The 21,026-nt window shown below is 45.3% G+C and overlaps 1 protein-coding gene across 1 annotated transcript in view; it reads right to left on the bottom strand.

Annotated features, from left to right (window-relative positions):
- OBSCN (obscurin, cytoskeletal calmodulin and titin-interacting RhoGEF) overlaps positions 1-21,026 on the bottom strand; it is a 2,124,484-nt gene that overhangs the window by 1,791,520 nt on the left and 311,938 nt on the right. The window contains exon 16 of the mRNA XM_078665296.1: positions 9,400-9,675. Within this exon, the coding sequence (XP_078521422.1) occupies positions 9,400-9,675 (276 nt within the window). The remainder of the gene's footprint in view (positions 1-9,399; positions 9,676-21,026) is intronic.

Here is a 21,026-nt window from a genome sequence, read left to right on the forward strand (position 1 = left end):
TACATATAGATACATATATTTTCCCTATCAAGGACCGCCACTTGGGCTTGGAAGAAGAGGTAGCAGAAGTGAATCGCTCTACCCTTAAAAGAAAGACGGCTGGAAAAAAGCTTGACCGGAGCATGGAACTGTCTGTGGCAATGTCTAAAACCAGGGTAGTAGGGAGGCTCCATTGTCTGAGCATGCTTCTAGTTCTTAAACACGCTTCAGAGGCCCTCGACCTAGTCCCTGAAAAGCTGAATCCCCCCTAATGGCCTATGTAGAAAGAAATTCTGGGCACCATCAGCCTTCCATAAAAAAAGGTGAATGTATTGACAAGCTACCCAGTTGGGTGCTGTAACAATGGCAAAATGCCTAGATAGCATCGCAAGTGGCATCAGACAGAACTTGGCATCTAGTTCCATGCTAGACAGTAGTCCTCCCCAAACTGAAATGCAGCACCAACAACTGAAAATCTTTGACCAGAAACTGAGGGCATAAATGCCAGCACTGGTAGCCAGATTCAAGTCAGCATAGCTCTTTGTGAGGACTCCCTCTACTCTACTCAACTATCAAAAGGATCAGCCACAGAAACAGCTTTATGAACAGCAAAGGCGTCACCTGACAGGTTGACTAATATAGGATCTAGACTGCCAGCTGAAGAAATAGAGAAGACAATGAGCAGTTGAGTAGACTTGCGAAAAGACTTAGTCCTTTGTAGGTAAAACTTTAAACATCGTTTCATGTCCAAGGAATGCAGAGCTCCCTCTGCTGGTGTAAAACAGAGCAGGAAATAATGAAGGCAGGACTACACGTTCATTCTGATGGAACGTGGTAGGCACTTTGGGTATGAACGAAGGATTAGTGCGTAGTACCACTCCGTTCTGCTGGAATTGAAGGTAAGGTTCTGTTACTGAGAAAGCTTGAATTTCGCGAATGCATCTAACAGGCGTGATGGCTAAGAGAAAAGCCACCTTCCAAGAGAGAGATTTTATGTCACACTTGTGAATTGGCTCGATTGGTGCTCTCATGAGTAGAGACAACATAATGTTCAATTGACAGAGCACTGGAGCAGGCTGAACGGGTGGGTAGGCTCTGTACCTTTACCAATCTGCAGGACCATAGCAACGATTGGCTCAAATGTCTCCTATACCTTGAAATTGCGGCCAAATGAACCTTTACTGAAGAATAATAAAGGCCAGCTTTTGCCAGTGACAAGACATATGGCAAAACCTCCTCTGGAAAAAAAAGAGAGTGGATGGCAGGAATGCTTTGTACACCAGGAACAGAATCTTTTCCATTTGGCTGAATAACACTTGACCATGGAGGGAGCACAGGCCTTGTTAAGAATGGAATGGCACTCCTCATACTTTTTTAAGTCACCAAACTCAGTATGATGAGGAGCCAGGCCGACAAGTGAAGAGACTGAATCTGCGGGTGAATCACTTGGCCTTGTTCCATTGAGAATAGACATTCCAAAGGCTAAAGACTTTTTGGAGAAGTCTCTGATAGGCGAAACAGCTCTGTAAACCAGTTTTGCTTTTCCCATGCCGGAGCAATGAGAATGATGTGGCAAGGTTCTTGTTTCATCTTCGTAGGACTTTGGGTATTAATGGGAATGGAAAGAACGAGTAAGCAACCGTCCCTTCTCAGGAGAAATGGAAGGCGTTCCCCAGAGGGAATCTGCTGGCGTAGAATTCGCATTTTCTGTTGAGAAATGTAGCGAACAGATCCATGGTTGGCGATCCCTAACACTGATTTTTTTTTCTAGCTAAACCCATCCAATTCCTACTCGTGACACTGCTTGGAATCCATGCTAAGCGAATCGGCCCATTTGTTGAGCACCCATGGAATGAGCTGGACTTATAAGGAGTTGTTGTGGTGAATCAACCAATTCCAAATCCTTGGTGCCAGACTTGAGAGGGCCGGAGATCTCGTTCCTCCTTGTTTCTGAAGGTAAAACATGGTGGTTGTATTGTCCGTGCGGACAGGGATCGACAAACCTTTTATTCTTGGTAGGAAGGAACGTAGCCCTAGAAATACTGCCTTCAGCTCCAACAGGTTGATGTGGCATAGAGATTCCTGGTCCGACCACTTCCCCTGTACCTGTAGTTCCTGGAGGTGAGCACCCCATCCCTCCATGGAAGCGTCCGCTGTCATAACCATCAAAGGCTCTGGTGGAAGGAAGGATAGGCCTTTGGGAGAGATTGCTTCTTACTGCCCACCAAGACATCGCCCTGATCATCTGAGGTGTGATTGATAAGTGTCCTCGAATGAGCCTCGAGCTTGTATCCATTGGGCGTCAAGATGTTCCATAAGAGGCCTCATTCGCAATCGACAGGGAGGAATCAGCGGAATACAAGATGACATCATCCACAACATTGATTTGTAAATTCCCACAGAAACAAACGTTTTTAAAGAAAGGGACTGAACCATCCTTAGGAGACTAGAAATTCTTTCCCCTGTGGGAAAAGCTGTTGAGTGGTCGGTGTCTAACCTCGCTCCCAGAAACACCAGAGACTTGGAAGGAAAGAGTGAAGACTTCTCTTTGTTGAGAGCAAGACTCAGGTCACGAAAAAGGTGAAGGCAGGTGTTCGTGGACTTTACCTTGAAATGATGGAGCCTTGATCAACCAATCATCCAGGTAGGGAAAATCCTGGTGACCGGAGTGCCGGAGATAGGCTGCTACTGGCGCCAAGCATTTGGTGAAAACCCTGGGCGAAGCTTTAGCCCAAAAGGTAGTAACTTGAACTGGTAGTGGCACCCTGCTACTTGGAACCTGAGGAAACTTTGGATGAATAGGAATGTGAAAATATGCATCTAAAAGATTCAGAGCGGTCATGTTATCCCCTGAATCCAAGATAATGAGAATCTCCTGGAGTGACAGCATTCGAAATGGTGGACTTTTGATGAACTTGCTCAACAACCTGAGGTCCATGACCTGCTTCCATTTTCCAGTTCTTTTCTTTATGAGAAAAAAGTGGGAGTAGAATCTCAAGTTGCGCTGACTGTGTGGTACTATCTTGATTGCCTGCTTGTCGAGAAGGAGTTATATCTCCCTTGTGAGAAGCGCAGATGGCGGTGAGCATTCTTTCTTGGGGGAAAAACCAGATGTTGTAGAAGAAATATCAGGGTGTGACCGTGGTTGAAAACGTCTTAACACGCATCTGTTTGATGAAATGGAGTTCATTTGAAGAAAGAATTTGGAGCAATCATGAGCCGAATGTAGTGGGACTGGGTTGGCGGGTGCTTAATGAGTCTCATTGTCTTCTGTCCGCGCCATGGGATTTTCCTCCCGATGCAGGACGTCTTCAAGCTGGAGCCCTGGAGTAAGTCGGTGCAGGTATCTGCCAAAAGGACTGGGCGGAGTATTGAGGTCTGAAACCTTGCTGGTAATAAGGTTGAAAACGCTGCTGAGGCTGGGTCCGAGCTGTAAACTGACCCCTTCCTCTTCCTCGAAAAGAAGAGAACCTTTTCTGTTGCAGATTGGCTAAATATTTCACCGTATCTGTGTCGGATTTGATAGCCTAAAGTGCTTCATCAACATGCTTGCCGAACAGCTCCTCCCCGTCAAATGGTATGTCCAGCACCTTAGCCTGAACTTCTGGGTGAAATGCTGTCCCTTTCAGACAACCTTGCCTGCACAACTCTGCAGCACCTGCCATCTGCCTAAAGGCGGTGGAAGCAATGTCCATAGCCACATCATAGCTTCCGATGCAGCTCTCTCTCTCTCTCTGAAAGGATCTCCTTTGCCTCCTTCTTGTCTTCAGGCAGAAATTCCAGAAAAGGTGCAATGTCTGACCACATCTGCCTATCGTACCTCCCAAGGATGGCCATGGCATTGGAGGCTCTGATGGCTGTAGCAGAAAGCGCGGAAACTCTTTTGCTGATATTGTCCAGCCTATGCCCTTCCTTATCTGGCGGGGTGGTACATGGGGAAGCAGGGCTCTTAGATCTTCTTTGAGTAGCCTGCATTATTACCAAATCAGGCATCTGATGGCCGATGAGACATGCCGGTGAGTCTTCCGGCGCCCGGTACTTCCTATCCAGTTTTGGAATGACTGCTGGCACAAAAGCTGGATTCTTCATAAACTTGATGCCTTCTTGCCACAAGAAGTCGGTAATAGGGATTGCCCTAACAGAACGCTGTGTGGAAGCTTTGAAATTGTACAAGAAGCATTTTGCCTGCTTGACAGGCATAGGAAGGTCAAAGCGTTTCAACGCTTTTTCAAGTAGGTTGTGGAAGCTGCCGAAATCTGCCAGGGGAGAGCCAGCCATTGGCAGCATGGGTGAAGGCCGTGTATGAGCTACATAATGCATCCACTCATATTGGCATCAGTGTTGACTTGTATTTCTCCTTCTTCCAGTTGATGGTCACCACTGTACGATGCCCTAGTGGGGATCTGCAGAGAAGGTAGGGACATCGGTTACGGCAGTGCAAGTGGGGTTTCTTGAACTGGAGTCATGGCAGGCTCCTCTTGCCGAGAAACTGGTTTTTGGACCACACTGCCCTCACGGAACCGTTTATAATAGTCATCCAGCATCAAACGTAAGTCTGTGACTAAAGAGATTGGCACATTAATGGAAGGTTCTTGTTGATAGTCCTCCTCCTGCTCATAGTATGGTAATGCTACTGGAAGGTATCCAGAAGTTGCGTACCAGAGCGTCTGTCCGAAAAGGAATAATCGCATTCTAAGTACGCCGAAGGGTCGTCTGGTTCATCATCTTCATCAGATTGCTGGCACGTTACTCTCAGCTGAGAGGGGCTGTAAGCAGGGCCAAACGGACCTTCATCCTCGGATTCCTGAAAATCCAGGAGGTGAGAAGGAGGTAGAGGAGATATTTTGGAAAAGTCCTGTAGAAGTGATATGGAGACTGGCATGTCCATTTTCCTCATCAACGGGATCATCAACGGGATTGTCACTAGAGACTGCACCAACAGTGAGGAAGTATCCGTCGGCGGGGCAGAGTTGCTCATCGACGGCGCAGCACACAATTGGACCGTCGACGGTGAAGCTCTCGTCAACAACAAACCCCTCACCGAAGCCGTCAACCACATCACTACTTCCATCTTCGTCGATGAGACAGCCGTCGTTGTCTAAACCGTTGATGTTGTCGATGTGGCTGACAAAACCGTCGACGGAGACTCCCTTTCAATGGTTGTAGGCAAAGAATGCCTCGTGGACGGGTCCGACGACGGGCGGATTTTTTGTGAGGGAGTATGAGGTGCAGAAGGAGGAGCAAAACCAGATCTTTTTTACAACTGAGATGAGCCAGTTTGATCTTTTTTCGTTCTCCTTTCCCCTGAAGACTCCTTGCTCTGAAATCTTTGTTTCTTTGGATCGCTCTGAATAGAAGAAGGATCCTCTTGCTTCCTTTTCTTAGAGGAGGTATGACGCCTCTCCTCACTCTCTGAGTCAGATTCCCTCACAGATCTTCTCTTCTGAAGCCAAATGAGAAGTCTTCCCTCACGATTCTTGAGGGTTTTTGAGGATAAAGTCCATCAGTGCTTACAGTCTTTGGGTTTATGATTTGGGTAAAGGCAGTCTTTATGAGGGTCCTCTGAGAAAAGCATGGACTTTCCACAAGTCCTGCAGGGCCTAAACAGCCCTTCTTTAGACTCTGAAATTCTGCAGAAATTACAGAAAATACAGAAATAAGGAGTAAATTCACTTTCTAGCAGCACCTCAGTTGAAGAGAAGGATAAGGAAAAGGAACTGCTAGCTGAAAGTTGGAAAATTCAATGTAAGAACACTGTGACTGAGCAGAGACCAGGGAGACTCCCTAACACACGACGTGTGGTAAGAAATCTGAGGTATGGTGGCCCTGCAGGGGATGGATACTCAGGGGTCTGCAATGTGATTGGCTGGAGTTTGGATGCTCTTTAATGAGGTGAACTGGTTACTAAATACTTTTGACTCTGAAGGGAGATTATCCTTTTGGTTTTTATACTGCTCTTTTACTGTTACTGTGGGACTTCCACCATGACGACGGGGAAGATTCAAACATGGAAATCTATAAAAGATACAATACTGGAGAATTATGGGACTACTTTTCCTTAAAGAGCAATTGTAATCTTTCCAAATTTAGGTTTATTAAACTACCTTCGTGAAGTGCAGCACAAAATGGACACCAATGTGGTCTTCGAAGTGGAAAAAACACTTCAAACTACAGCATGATGAGAAAAGAAATAAAGTGGTACGACTTTCTCTGTGAGGCTGAAGATCTAACAAGACCTTGATACTTGCTGAATCAACGGCTGGAAAATGAATGGCAAATATCTTTTACATTTCTATACTCTATTGCCTCGACATGGATGACGATCATGATTGTGCAATGCCCTGCTTTGAAGCAACTCTGGGATTATATAAGTAAGGTAATCTCAGAAGTGACAGGACAGAGATTCAAGGCATTTCCCTCTATCATTATATTTGGGATAGTACTGAATACGTTTAACAAAAGGGCACAGAGGGAGAGCTATCTATTTTGTAACTGATGTTAAAAGCAAGCCTTGTAATATGGCAGCCGGGTCTGGTGGCTTAGTGAACTAATTCATCCACTGTAGAGGCCTGTGTTCGATCTTATGGTTACAGGTTCAAATCCCGACAGGCACACTCAGCCTTTCATCCATCTGAGGTCGATAAAATGAGTAACACTGAGTTGGGTAACAATAAACATCTGTTATTCAGCATCAAGACACCCTTGGGAGAAAGTGCGCTTTACAAATACACGTTATGCTATCTGTAAAAAGAAGGTTGTCTCAAGCACTCCGAAGATTAACAAGGTGAAAAAAATCTATAACCTTGAATTGAGTGTAAATATGAAAAAGGCTCAGGTTTGGGGACAGATGACTGAATGGCTGGGCATAAATACTTAGGTTTCTGATCCAATGATTACACCAGTGTCAACATTGGCTTTTCATGTTGGATAAGAAGCTGCTCTGTTTTTAATGTGAAAGGTGCAGAACTCAATCTTAACACCACCAGTGTGGATACAGACTGCCCACCGAGTTTTGGCATAGTTAGCAATGTTGGTCTCCGAAATGTAGAGGTGATGAGAACAAACAAAATGATATTACCCCCACTGATCAATTGCTCAACTCAGTGTAAAGTCTTTAACCCTTGGTGTACATTCAGACAACAAAGTGTCAAGTCCACACAACACTTCTGCAAGTACTAGTCAACTTTCCCTGAGATCTCCTCACACCAGGAACATGCTGGGATTCTCCTCCTGGGAAATATCTTCTGCGGGACCAGGCACACTCCTTCTCTCTCTCAGCAACCAGGCAATTTTCTAGGCACTTAAAGCAGGCCTTCCGCTCCTCCAGGAAAGAATGCAAATTTTATTTGATGTCCTCTCACCTCTGGATGACTGGCAGTAAGATAGACACCATTCCTGGCTACACAGCAGATCTTTAAGCACTCTGCAGAGCACTCACTTTCTTGGTCAAGTAGAACAAAGAGGAGTGGCACATTCCTGTCCTTTCCTAGCACTGGCACACAATGTGCTGCCTTGCACCAACGCAGGCACACTAGCATCATGATGCAAGGGTGCCTGCATTGTAGGCAGGATTGTTTCTGTGCAGGAAAGGAACTTTCCTGTACAAAAACAATTCTCAGAGGCATTTTGTTTCATTTTATGTGTGCTTCAGAATGCAGAACATGTAGAAAGAGGAAAAAACAAGGAGAAATAAAGATATTTTTCCTCGCTACGCTTCCTCTCGGGGAGGCGTCGTATTTTTACCCATTCCCAGGTCTACCACTAATAGTAAATTGGGTAACACAACAAAATATATGGGTGGATGTGTGGTAACACCCATGCTCCACCCTTGAAAGACCTCCCTAGGGCAGAGTAATGCAAGGCAGCGATTTGAGCTGCCTTGCTGTACTCCAGATTTAACAAGACATACAGGGCCATGTAAGGTGGCCTTGCGTGGCTTGATAAATCTCACTAAGGTTTTCTGTCACACTTGCATTCCTTTGTGTTGTGTAAGGGCGATGCAAAACCATGATAAATCTGGCCCGTAATTACTTGAACAAGAGAAACTTCAGTCCCACCATTCTCCTATACCACTCGCAACATTGTATTTCTCAGGAAGAACTGATAAGCAACATTTTGCTAACAATGTCCTCGTTGAATTTCTATGTGAAGGCCTGTCACTGTACTCTCTCACTTTAGTGTCTTGGTATCCACATCCTCCAACTGCAGGAATTCAGACAATATACTGTTTGGAGAAGCTGTCCTCAACCTCTGACTTGTATCATGCTAGACCACTGGCATTCAAAATGGGTTCCACTCGCCCTTGGTATCAGACTTATATCACACACAGAGTCCTACTACCATACATGTAACACACATTCATTGCACACACGTACACATGCACACACAGTCTCTACACGCATGCACAGGATTTCCATGCACGTTTCTAGGGGGTCCACATAAAGCAGAACTTTGCATGAGAGATGTCATTAGACTACAGACTCTATGACACAGAGCAAAATGTCTGGTCACGCAAAAAATTCACAAAACTTGGTACACTACCATAAACAACTTATGCGATACATCTAAGGCATGGACGATTGTTTTATGCACAATATGCAAGCACAATTTGTGTGCCACTCCAGGGCACAAAACAGGTTCAGGATAGCCCATTACCAGGGACAGGCATATGTATCAGATACATGCTGGATCAGTGTGAAGCTCATATCAAACAAATTTAAAGATTAACAGTTTCACATGTACTCAGGACAGGGATACATGCCCATCTACAATGGAAGTGACATTTCCATTCCAGCGCTGGTGCACAATTCACAAATGCTCTAAGTAAAGAGTTGTGTGAAGTCCTAATTCAACACCTGTCAATCTGTTCACCATGGAGGAAAGGACAGGTGCCTGTTTGCTATAAATGTTTAAAGAAAAACAAGTGTCTACTTTCACTTCATACTCTCCTTTCCCTATCTTTGTGTCATTCTGTATCAGAGAATAAAACTTCAATTACTGGTCGTCTAAGCTTGGAATAGCCATTCCCTAATAAAGTGATAGAAGTGCTGAAGTTGGAGGAAGCATTAAGCTAGAGTCAATAGTAAATGTTGTAGGTTACTATGGGTATGGTCACCACAACGTTTCTCAGTTGTTTGTGCAAAGAAATTCAAGTCTCACTATGCACCCTTCCTGCACACACACTAGGGCACTACATTATTTGACAAGACATCAGCCGAGTCTGGACACAGGCTAACATTAAAAGGAACAGATGCTGGAAAATTATAAATAGGTTATGAATTTGCTCAAACACCTTAATCAAGGGGGTTTCCTTTGAATTGTTAAGTATAAACTGAAACCTACATCATAGTCCTGTAAATATGAACCTAGAGTAGGAAAAGAATTACTCAATGAAATATTACAGGTAGATATTTGACTGACCAGTAACTTGAACTTTGAAGTTGAGTTTCTGCCCAGCAGCTTCGCAGATGTAATCCCCGGCATCTTTCTTCTCCACCTGCTCCACAACCAGCCTTCGGGATTTACCATCAGACTCCACCTTAATCTTATTGCTGGCGGTGATTTGTTTTCCATCCTTGCACCATTTAACCTCAGTCTTGGCTTGCGATACTTCACAGCTCATGGTGGCAGTCTGCGTCAGGATAACCTTCACCACCTTCTGGACTTTATCCTGGTTCACAAACACTACTTCAGGCTCTGAAAATAAAGGGATAGACAATGGAATAAATGTATTTAATTTAAATTGATTTGGTCCAGTGTAAAATAACCTCTTAACAAATCCAGTCACATGGCAGTGCAGTGGGGACCTATTGCCCCCGATTACAAGTGAGGAGAAACTTTGACTTGGTTGTCTTATTAGCCAAAACATTGGGAGTGCCTACAGAGAATTCAGCTTGCCAGGTTCAGTGAGAGCAACACAGGAAAATGCATTTAGTCATGTGGAGCTGAAGTAAAGCTCCTGGCTTTCCATGTTGTGAGGAAATCGTTTTCATTCACAATAGCCATTTAGCTAGAAAAAAGGCAAACTGGGAACTCATATGAGAATGCTGTGCCCTGTAAGGGGCTTTGTGTATTCCACTATTTGGGTGCACAGAGGGTTCTCTAACAACCATAGTCATATAGTTTATTTCACTTTATGAAGTCTTGCATTTAACTGCCATATCTTCAATCCTGCAACATACCAAGGGAACTAGCGTAAAACAAAAGATGTGGTCTCTTTCAAACTTTTTTGAGGGCATTGACCACTCCTCAAACATGGCTTTGCCACTACATTCCATAAACATCCTAGTTTTGACTGTGCAGTCGTGCTGTTTGCCCCCCTGATTTAATAATAGTAGGGTTGTGATCTACAGCCAGTGCCTGGGCCTTGAATTTCAAAGACAGAAGAATGCCCAGCTACTCTCAAAATGTGGGGTCATTGGTTCAATGAGAGTGGATCTCTGAGCTGCAATCAGGGTATTCAGACTAAAAATATTTTTAAAAATATGGTGAGACAAAATATTGGGGGACAAAATATAGAACCTGAAAATATATATTTGTAGGTCTTTTATGTGGGTGATAAATATAGTTATATATATATTATAGTTTAACGGTTAAATGTATGGGTAATGGTTGTGTTATAAGGTGTTATTTTATTGATAATAGTGTTTAATTATTTTTTAGTGCATTTTTTACTTTGCTAATATTTATGACTGTTTTATGTCAGTTTGTTTTGCGAGTTGTGGAGTTTGTGGGGAAATAGGGTGGGAATTGTTTTTACATTTTTTAATTGATTATACATTCATTTTTATAAGTTTTAATATGTTAATTTGGAAATTGATAATGTAAATACCTAGTTGATAGATAATTTTAAAATAAGTTTTTTTTTATTTATTTGGTAATTGCCTATTTACATAATTGATTTTATCAATCATTTAATAGTTTGTAATAATTTGGATAGCTATTATTTTTTATTTACCTTTTTTATAACATTAGTCATTTTATAGTGATTATCTTTGAAATAATGTGTATTTTTTGGGTTTGCAATGTAATTGTTTTTCTTTTGGGGTTGTTGGAATTTTAGGGTAATAGATGGGAATTAAATATTTATTTACATTTTTTAATTCTTCAGATTTTTCAATATAATATTATGTATAATTTTATGTCACAATTTCATGTTTTTAATGTTTAATATTTATATACATTTTACAGTATTAAAAATGTGGGGTATTGACAGTTGTCTTATGCCTACTACGCCATCACACATTGTGTCCCCCTCCAGGTCACAAAGCAAATTCTGGATTACGTACTACCAGGAAAAGGAAACGGCCATTACAACATGGTCATAACTCTGCATGACCATGACCACGCATCCTTTTCAACGAACATGCATTTATCACGCATGTCCGTTACAACTAATCATTTACCTCAAATATGCTTTTACCAAGAATGTCTTTGCTACGAAAGCAGATTGGTGTGTTAAAGGCATGTTCTTTGTAAAGGGTGCTTGGTAATAGTCATGAGCCTTATGACAGCAGCAGGGGGAAGTTTTAGGGCTCTGGGTTAGGAAAATGGGGTTGCTGCAGGGGGGGTTTAGGGTCAGGGACAGGAAAAGGGGGCTGCGGCAGGGGACAGGTTTAGGGCTCAAGACTAGGAAAATGGGGTTGCTGAAGGGGGAGGGTTGAGGGACAGGGACAGAAAAAGGGTACAGCGCCGGGCAGTAGTACTGTGAATGGGTCAAGGGGCAGTGGTCGACTAGCAAGTGGCTAAAGGGCCTAGTAGTGTAGGTAAGGGCCCACCCTGAGGCCAGACTGGAAACAACATCCCAACTTACGGCCGGGCTCTGGAGAGTTTAATCTTTGACTCCGCCCATCACAGCCTCGACCTGTAACCAGGGCCCTGCGACATGCAATCTGGGCAGGAGCCTGTGTGCATCAACTCTGAAAGGTTCTTGTGCGCACCAAGGAGAACGTTAGGGCCTTGAGAAATACCTTGAGAGTAAAATGGCGCACAACTGTTGGTTACAGACAAACTGTATAGGATCGTGCGTGAGGACTACATATGAGGGGCTTAAAAAAAAAAGAAAAAAGGTACCACTTACAGCTTATCCGGCTGAGTGCCGGCTTCTCGACATGCCACCTCCTTGGAGGATATGCAGGCAGAAAGTGTGTGCAAGCCCATGACAGCAGCCCCATTCCTGTTGTGACCACCCCTACAGAGTTAGAAAACAAACATCACGCCCCATCCAACTGGTGCAGGTAGGTAAACACAGCCGGAAGTGCACATGATTGTGCGCACTTGTGTGTGTCTTTACTACGTATATATTTTTACCAACCATGACTTTACAACAACATTTTTGTAGTAAAGGCATGTGTGGTAAAGCCATATTCGTGATAAAAGTGTTAGCTGTCTATGCATGCGTTGTAATGATGCATGCGTGGTATTAACAGCGAAGTATAGGCATGCGTGGAAGTTGCACGCGTTGTTCCATCATACATCCCAAGGGAAAGGCCTAAGTCTAGGATACAATCTGGATTAGTGTGTAGCTAGTATAAAACAAAAGTAAGATTACCAGTTTTATACGCTGTCCGGCACTCAGGAAAGGGGTACAAACCCATTTATCATTGAGTGGAAATTTCCATCACAGCGCTACTGCATACATTTACAATGGGTCTAGGTAAGGAGTTGTGTAAAGTCCAAATTCTATGTCAGTACCTGGAGCTTCAGATTATGCTTTCTCTTCAATTTGTTTTGCTCAGCAGCCTTAGAAAAACAACATTTTTCATTCAAAAAGTACAAATCCCGAGAGTCTTTGCGATAGATCAATAATACAACTATAGTGCCAGTCCTATATATCCAACATCAAGATAAAGCACTTCCTCTTTATTCGCTGCTCAGCAGCCAGATAAGTGTTTTTCCTTCATATTGGATATCTTTGCCTAATTAATACTGTTGTTGTATTATCTGATAGTCTACTCGTGCATAGCTGGCAAGGTTTCAGATTACTTATGTGTGACATTTTCATAATTTCAGTGACATTCTATGACTATGGGCCCGATTCTGATGCGGTTTAGAAAGCTTCCCGACCAAATGGGTTTGGAAATGGTTTCCGTCCGAATCGGATCGGGAGAGTCCAACTGACGGAGTATGATGCATCAGGAAGCTTCCAGATACGATTTGGTTGGGACTCCCATTGACTTCAATGGGAGCTTTTGTTCCAAACAAATGCATAGGCTCACATTGAAGAAAGGGGTGTTTGGGGAAAATCGAGCACCCTGTGGCGGGCACCCCCTGGTGCGACCACACTGTGCATGGGTGGTAAAGGGGGAACCCATGGGTACCCGATGGGCCTGATTGGGAAGGCTCTGGGTGCTGGGGGGCCAGAGTCTGATTCCGACTTCTGATTTGAGTTGGACAGTACAATTCGAAAAGGCTGTCCAATCTAGCATCGTACTCGATCATTCGGAAACGCGGTGCGTAAAGATGTACAATTCTGCTTGGTCATTCCAAATGCATTCGGGTTTGGATTGGGATATTCCTAACACCTAACTCGCATCGTACTCTGTAGTTCGAAAACCTTTCCGAGTCGGTCGGAAAGACACGTTCCCAATCCAATTTGGACGGAGCAAATGCCGTTAGGAGGCATTCCTAACAGCATCGAAATCAGGTCCTCAGCAGCCAGGTAAGTGTTTTTCCTTCATTTTGGATATCTTTGACTAATTAATACTGTTGTTGTATACTCTGATAGTCTACTCATGTATAGCTGGCAAGGTTTCAGATTGCTTATGTGTGACATTTTCATAATTTCAGTGTAATTAAGAGTGACATTCAACGACTATAAGTGACACTTTCTGGCAAGCAAAATCAATCAATGAAGATGAGGGAAACAGTTAAATATGACAAATTACACCCATTTGAGGAACAAGAAACTCTAAAAAAAGAGCTTAAAACTGCTGTAAAGCAAGAGAAGTGGGAGGGCACTAACCTAGCCAAAAGCAGTAACAGCTAATCCTCATGAACTAAAAAATACAGTTTTGTGAATATGAGTGGTTCATTTCAGTTGATAGGTACTGTACATGGCAATGGCTTCTACATTTCTCTGGGAAAGAAATGTGTCCTGGCCCTTTGAAACCCAAACTTTTGCCTAAAATACAACACTTTTCAGCCCATGAATGAGGCCTGCAGACCTTTGCCCCAGACTCTTATCATGCGGGGTGAGATTAGAGTGGCCATTAGGCTGCAGTTGGCACCCCATCCGCTGGAAGGTGGGTGAGAGATGGCTTCCACTCCTGGTTTTGTTTGGTGCCCTGAAAAGCCCAACAACCTTCCCTCTGTAATGAAGGACGGATGTGTCCCAGTTAAGAGAGACAATCTGCTGTGAGCCTCTGCTTGGACCTATCCGCCCTCTGCACCACCCTTCTGGCAAGACATTGTTTGGAGCCAGCCTGTAGATGTTAAATGAGCCCCCGGAGTCTGAGAACAAAGGGTGGGCATGCTTCCAGTCTACAGCTGAGACCTGCATGTGAGAATTACAGCAGCACCAGCTGTTACTTCACTGAGCAGCCTCCAAAGTACCACATCCCAAAAAAAGCACGTTTGCAAAAAGCTAGCACCTCAACATGGCCACAAGAAACGGTATTCTGTTCCCATAATTAGCTGCATCCTCTGCAAAAAAGCAGGCATGTGACGTGTGCCTATAGGTCAACTGTGAAGCATGCCTATGATTAAAGTGCAATACAATGAATCATACCACATGGACTGTGCGTGCAAGCACATTAGCACTGCCAACTTTTGAAATCATACCTCAGGGGCTTGGCGGGGCATTACCTGCGTCGACAGCTGGCGAGAGCCAGATTGATGCTGACCGGCCTCCTCAACCCGATTTGGACCCCGCCTTTCGCAACGCAGGATGCCTGGCATGACTGAGGCTACATTGCTGCACAGACAGGTTTTCTGAACAGCTGCAAACTACTCTGGCCACCAGTCCATGGTTCAGTCATCTGCCGGTGGGGTTAGATTCATTGTTGGCGCCGCCTCATCATGATTCTTACCGGTCGTGGCGAACTGTACACTAGCCTATGTGATTGGCACCAGTTGAGCAGCCAAACATTCTTCAACTGCCGCCGCAGGCAGCTGCGGCAGGACCCACCTGCCTATTACTGTGAGTCTGAGACTAACGCCTGATCTCACTTGCTGACTATCAGGGTCGGTCTATCCCTAGTAGCCATTGACCACTCACTGACTCCTCCTGTACTCAGTGAAATCAATCAGTAATGCTGCGGCCAATGCAGTAAATTGAATCCATCTGTTACATTGTAGCAGTAGCATCTGAGCTGGAGCTCAGGCAGCCCCTAAGCCTGCCAGAAACAGCGCACAGCGCACTGCAGCCACTCTGATCTTTCAGTCAAAAATGGTGCATTCTAGTGCTCACGCCCCTTGACAGCCAGGGAGGTGCTAAATATGCATGACTTTGCATTTCAGTGCAGTGATGTGGACCCCACACTGAAATGCTTTAGTCTAACGCCTGATGTGTGGCACTTGGCAGGGCTGCACCTGGGATTGTTCTTTTCTCTTGCTTATTTAATACTGTATATTTTGCTGTGTAGGGGGTTTCTTCTTTCCCCTATAGGCGTTCCCGCAGATGCAGGGTGTGGATTAATCCCTAGGGGCCCTGTGCAGCTCCCAACGCTAAACGCACAGTGCTAAACAAAGCTGTTTGTGTGTTTCAGACAGTCTCGCTGCGGGAAAGGTGAGGTTGGTCTTCACTCGACCTCCTGAAGCTGCTGTTTGCATCGGGTGACCAGCAGGCCCTGGTAGGGGGCGTGGCTGTGGAGAGCGTTTGTCTTGACAGAATTTTGCCTCTCCCTTCGAGCATTCCGCAAATTCATTCCTCGGCATCTTCCGGGCTGTGACGTGATTTCCCTTCGATTTGTTTCCTTTCCGTTGTCAGTTTTCGCTCGGATGTCTTTGTCGACAAACTGACAACGGAAAGGAAACGAATCGTGTCAGATCGAGTTGTAGGAATTTTGAATAAGGAATCCCAGATTGCCAGCAAACATCCTAAGGAACATTACGAAGGATATTGATTATAAGGAACAAAGTGACCGCCTAGGCTTCTTTACCCTTCAAGTGGGATTGCCAGCATACCTCATAACGAATTTAAATGTGGAGATTGACTATAATGAACAAGGTGACCGACTAGGCTCCTTTACCCTTCAAGTGGGAGATTGAATCCTCGTGTGGGCCTGAGCACACACAACCAACAAGAATACGTGATCTCTTCACAAGTCAAGCCTGGGCACGCCTCTTCCGGGTCGCAGAGGCGACATCACTTCTTTCCCACCCCCCAGTCCCGATGAAGACCCGCGTTGACCTACAAACCGGGCGTTAATAGGGTCGAAACGTCGACGGCGTAAGCCTTTGGACCAACAGAGAATATTCCATAACACTAGCCAACAAAAGTGGCATACAGGAATAACTTCAGTTTAATACCACATTGGCCGACATCCTGTTTCTTTCCCCCTTCCCCTCTCATGTGTACATAAAGTCACTAATTCTATGTCGCTTTTCCCGCAGGGCAGTGGTATCTAGAAGGCGATGTTAACCCTTCCCCAATTGCAGTGAATCAAGCATTGGTACATCAAAGCCTACCGAGGCCGGTTAGAGAGTATTGGTAATGAGTTTTTCTGTATATTCCTGCCTAGTACCTCAAATTCTCTCCTGATCACCATGGCAGGTGGGTTTGATTAATTCTGGGAGGCTGCTGAGGAGAGGCAAGAGCTCTTCCTTGAGGAGCTAGCAGATGCCATTGGCGCTTCTCTGAAGAGGGCATTGTCCTCAGCCTTGCAACCCCTGAGTCAAATAAATATTTAGTTAGCGGTTAGATGCACTCACTTACCCCCAGACAGGGGAAAACCTGAGGCGTGAGCCTCCTACGGATAACAGGGTGGCAACTAAGGGTAAAGGCAAGACTAAACTTAATGTCACCGTTACACAGGCCGCTACTTTATTGGATGCCTTTGAAAGGCTCTGCCAGACCTACCTGAAGAGGCGCCTGGAGACTCAGGACCTTCAGGATGATTCTCAGCCTGGTTATACCCCCCAAAGACGATTCCTGCTCCCCTCAGAGAACAGATGACAATACCGGAGAAGAGTCAGATAATCCTGATGGGGACTTGAATGACGAACCAGGTCTGAGCAGACCCTGGCGACCGGAGGGTGGTGCCAAGAAACCCAGGCTAGAGGAGAAGGGTGATAAGGACTTTGGAGGGATGTTGGGGTTCCTGAACCCAGCACATATTTACAATCCCAATCAGCGTACTGAGTTCCTCAACCAATGTGGCGCGATATGTGGCCAAATTGAGAATAGACTGATTACCAACGCGGCCCGTTGGATCTATCAGGAACGGGCTGACCGACAGGGTTTGAATGATGTCATTGAGTGGAACAAAGTAGAGGCACACACATAGATAGAGGAACTGAGTGACAAGTACTATGTGCACTTCCTTGTAGACCACTCTGATGGTGGGGTCAATCTTGTGACACTATTCACCATGCTGATGTGAGTGTGACTGCAATAATTAACCATCACAGAAATACCAGCACTGGATGGAGTAATTTTACATGGTGGCCACAGCCCATGTGAAATGTGATATAAAACATGGTATAAATATCACTTATAGGAACAAACTTCTCCTTCGCAAAACTTGATGGGGTTTAAAGTGTAGAAAGCACTATAAATATGTGTTTGAAAAGACTCGGTTTGTAAATACGTGTAAATATTTGTCTAACTCTCCAAAACCCCTCTCCTTTTTTTAAGCCAATCGGTTGGCGTTTCAAATCTGTTGCATTTTTAAGCTTCTGTAAAATCGAGGGTGCCATTGAATTTGTACAGTGGAGAGGGTCACACAGGACGGGAGGTGCACGGGCCAATTCAAATCCAGGCGGGGGGTCAGACAAGGCTGTATTCTGGCCCCCCTTCTCTTCACAATTTACATCAATGGCCTAGAAAAATCATTAATGGGGGCAGGTGCGGATATTCCGCGTGCAGGGGGAAAGGGTATTCCGGTCCTCCTGTACGCGGATGATGCCATACTTATCGCTCGTACAGGTCGAGGCCTACAGAGGCTGTTGGATAACTTTGGCTCCTTTATGGAGTCATTAGATCTAAAAGTAAACAGCAGTAAATCCCATATCATGATTGTTGGTGGCCGAAGGAAGATCAGGAAGGTAAACATGTTTAGATGCCTGGGTAATCAACTCTCCAGGGTACCGGCTTTCACCTACCTCGGAGTGTTGTTCGATGAGAGGGGTAACTGGGGCCCACAGCAGAAACAAAAGAGCAATGCGGTTAGAAGATCTACATCTGCCCTTCTCAGCTTTGCCAAACGACTGGGAGCTAGGCCCATGGAGGCCATACTCAAAATATATAAGGCCAAATGTTGCGCGATCGCATCATACGGGGCCTCGATATGGGGTTATGCCACTGTGGGCAAAATTCAAACCGCAGAGAACAGATTCCTTAGATCATTGCTGGTGGTTCCTCAGTCCACTCCGACTTTGTCAATCCACAATGAATTGGGTTTAGGCTACATTACTGACGAGTTAAAGGTAGCCCCCCTAATTTGTTGGGCAAAGACGTGGCTTAACGAAGAAATCACCCTTAACCACCTTATTCTTAAGGACTGTTTAGCCCTCGACAAGGCAAATGGCATACTTTGGCTGGCATACGTTAGAGCGGCGTGTGCCAGACTGGGTCGCCCTGAACTTTATACAGCCCCAGAGGGTATTAGGAAAGAGGACGTGGTTTGGATCAAACAAAATTTTAGGTCGCTGCTGGAGGCAGACAGGGAGGAGGAGGAGCTTAAAAAACTGGGTGCTAGAAGTATTTATCTTCTACAGACTTCCCCTTCAATTGAACCCTATCTGAAGATTGTCACAAAGCCTTTTCATCGCTTTTTGTTGACAAGATTCAGGTTCAACTTAATACATCTGAACTTAGGTTACTTTCCGAAATGGGGTAAACCGGAAGAATCGCCACCATGCTCCTGTGATAATTTTTCAACACAAGACACCCTCCACCTAATTATGTTTTGTGAAAGGTTTTCAAACGCACGTAAAAAAAATGTATACCCCATTTTACGAGAGGCGGCCTTTGTGCAAGTTAGACCAGCACTTCTACATCTGCAATTACTGGGTAGTGTGCACACTATTTTTAGTGTGGCAAGCTTCTTGGTGGCAGCTGCGAGGATTAATAAAACAAACTGTAATACCCGTATGCTTCATCTACAGTAGGAGAAGAAGGGGCTACTTTGTTATATTTTATGCTAATACATATAATGCTTTTATGTTTTTAATTTCTAGAGTGAATTTTTAAACTTGGAATGAACATCGTCATCATTACATATTTTATACGTTTTGTAAATATTGTAATTAATGTAAATAATGTATATATATATGAATGTTTGCGAATATTTGCACAATTGCGTACTTGGTATATAATTTTATTTTGTCTCCCATATTTTTGTATGCATGTACTGTTGCTGCTTTTTATGATTTTAATTAATCGAAATAAAGAACTTTGACTGACTGACTGACAGTGGAGAGGAATAGAAAACACAACTCTAAGATGGCGCCTAAAACGAGGATCACATGATCGGAACTCATCGGAACTGGAGAGGCGTGTTCTGACGCTCGCGTTAAACCATTTAAATATGCCGCCTAACAAAAGGCGAACAAGCGGGGAGTGAGTGAACCAAACGCTGCAGTAGAAATCCAGTATGCGAGAGCCTGGAGGAATGAATAGCCGCATTATGTTAATCTCTAAGTGGCAGGGAGTGTCAGGAAGTAGTGACCGGTTCCCCCCCCCGTTTTTTAGAAGAGCCAGGGAAATGGCCGGTTTAAGTGAGAACCGATAGATATCCCTTTGGGAACGGTTGAGAATAGATCGGGTGAACTGTGGGTTAGCGTTGGCAAAGAGGCAAGCCACACTACCCCGCTTGAATGCGGAGTGCATATACATGTTGTAGGAAACTCGTCTCACACGAAACAGCTATAGAGACACAAGTTGTTTCAGAAAGGGAATGTAAATATGTATTTTATTTGTAGGTTGACGCAGAGTGACTGGTATAAAGACATTGGGATAAGTGGACATGTCCACGACATCCCCAACAGGCGGCTGTAGGTATGCCATAAGGGGCAACCACCTGGTAAATATCTGTGTCATTCATGTCCAATGAGCAGTAACTATAAGAAGTTCCTTGTAGTGTATAGAGCAACTTTGATGTGTGTCACTTAGTGTTTTTTTGTGTACTTGTTGTCTGTATCTATGTTCTACAGGTATCGAGCTGTGAGTTCACGGGGGGCGTGGCTTGGCACGCAATGGCGGAGGTCGCAGCCGGGTAGAGCTCCGAGCCGAGCCGAGCTCCCCTTCCCCGGGCCGATTCTCCGCCATTTACGCTCGGAATTGCCTGAAATCACGGGCGGACCGTCCCGGAGCCCTAATAGACCAGCAGGCTGATTTTCGATTCCGGGAACCGAATGCACCAGCACCGGACTATCCTGAGAGCAGCAGGCGGACTTGGCCGCCACCCAGACGGTCAGTAAAACCACGGGAGCCCACGGACTGGGCCTGCCTCACGGGCCTCACCGCAGAACGCGGGGCCGGACTTGAGCGGTGCCCTCGCACGCAAAACCCGAGACCTGGGGCCGCGTTGCCGCTTCGCTCCCGCCCCCCGCTTTGTCCTCGGAGATTCTGATAGAGGACTGGGTTGGGGAAGGGCGAGACGCCCGGCCGGCGCAGCCACAGCGGCGGACGCCATTTACCGTGGCCCCTGACTCCATGCACGGCGGCCCCCTGGGACACCAACATCGTCGCTCAGCCGCGACCCAGGTGCGAGGCGCCTAATCCTGCACAACAGACCCGGTGGGTCAGCCGCGGCTGCGAGCGGAGACCCCCCTCCCGCGCTGCGGTGGAGGTCCTGGACACATCAGGAGTGGACGCGGCTCTGCGGCGCCTATCCTCACCAGTGGACTGGCGGTGCTGAGACCAGACCGCAACCCTCAGCCCA

Source organism: Lissotriton helveticus, chromosome 10 (genome assembly GCF_964261635.1).
Source record: "Lissotriton helveticus chromosome 10, aLisHel1.1, whole genome shotgun sequence".
NCBI classification, from domain to species: Eukaryota; Metazoa; Chordata; class Amphibia; order Caudata; family Salamandridae; genus Lissotriton; species Lissotriton helveticus.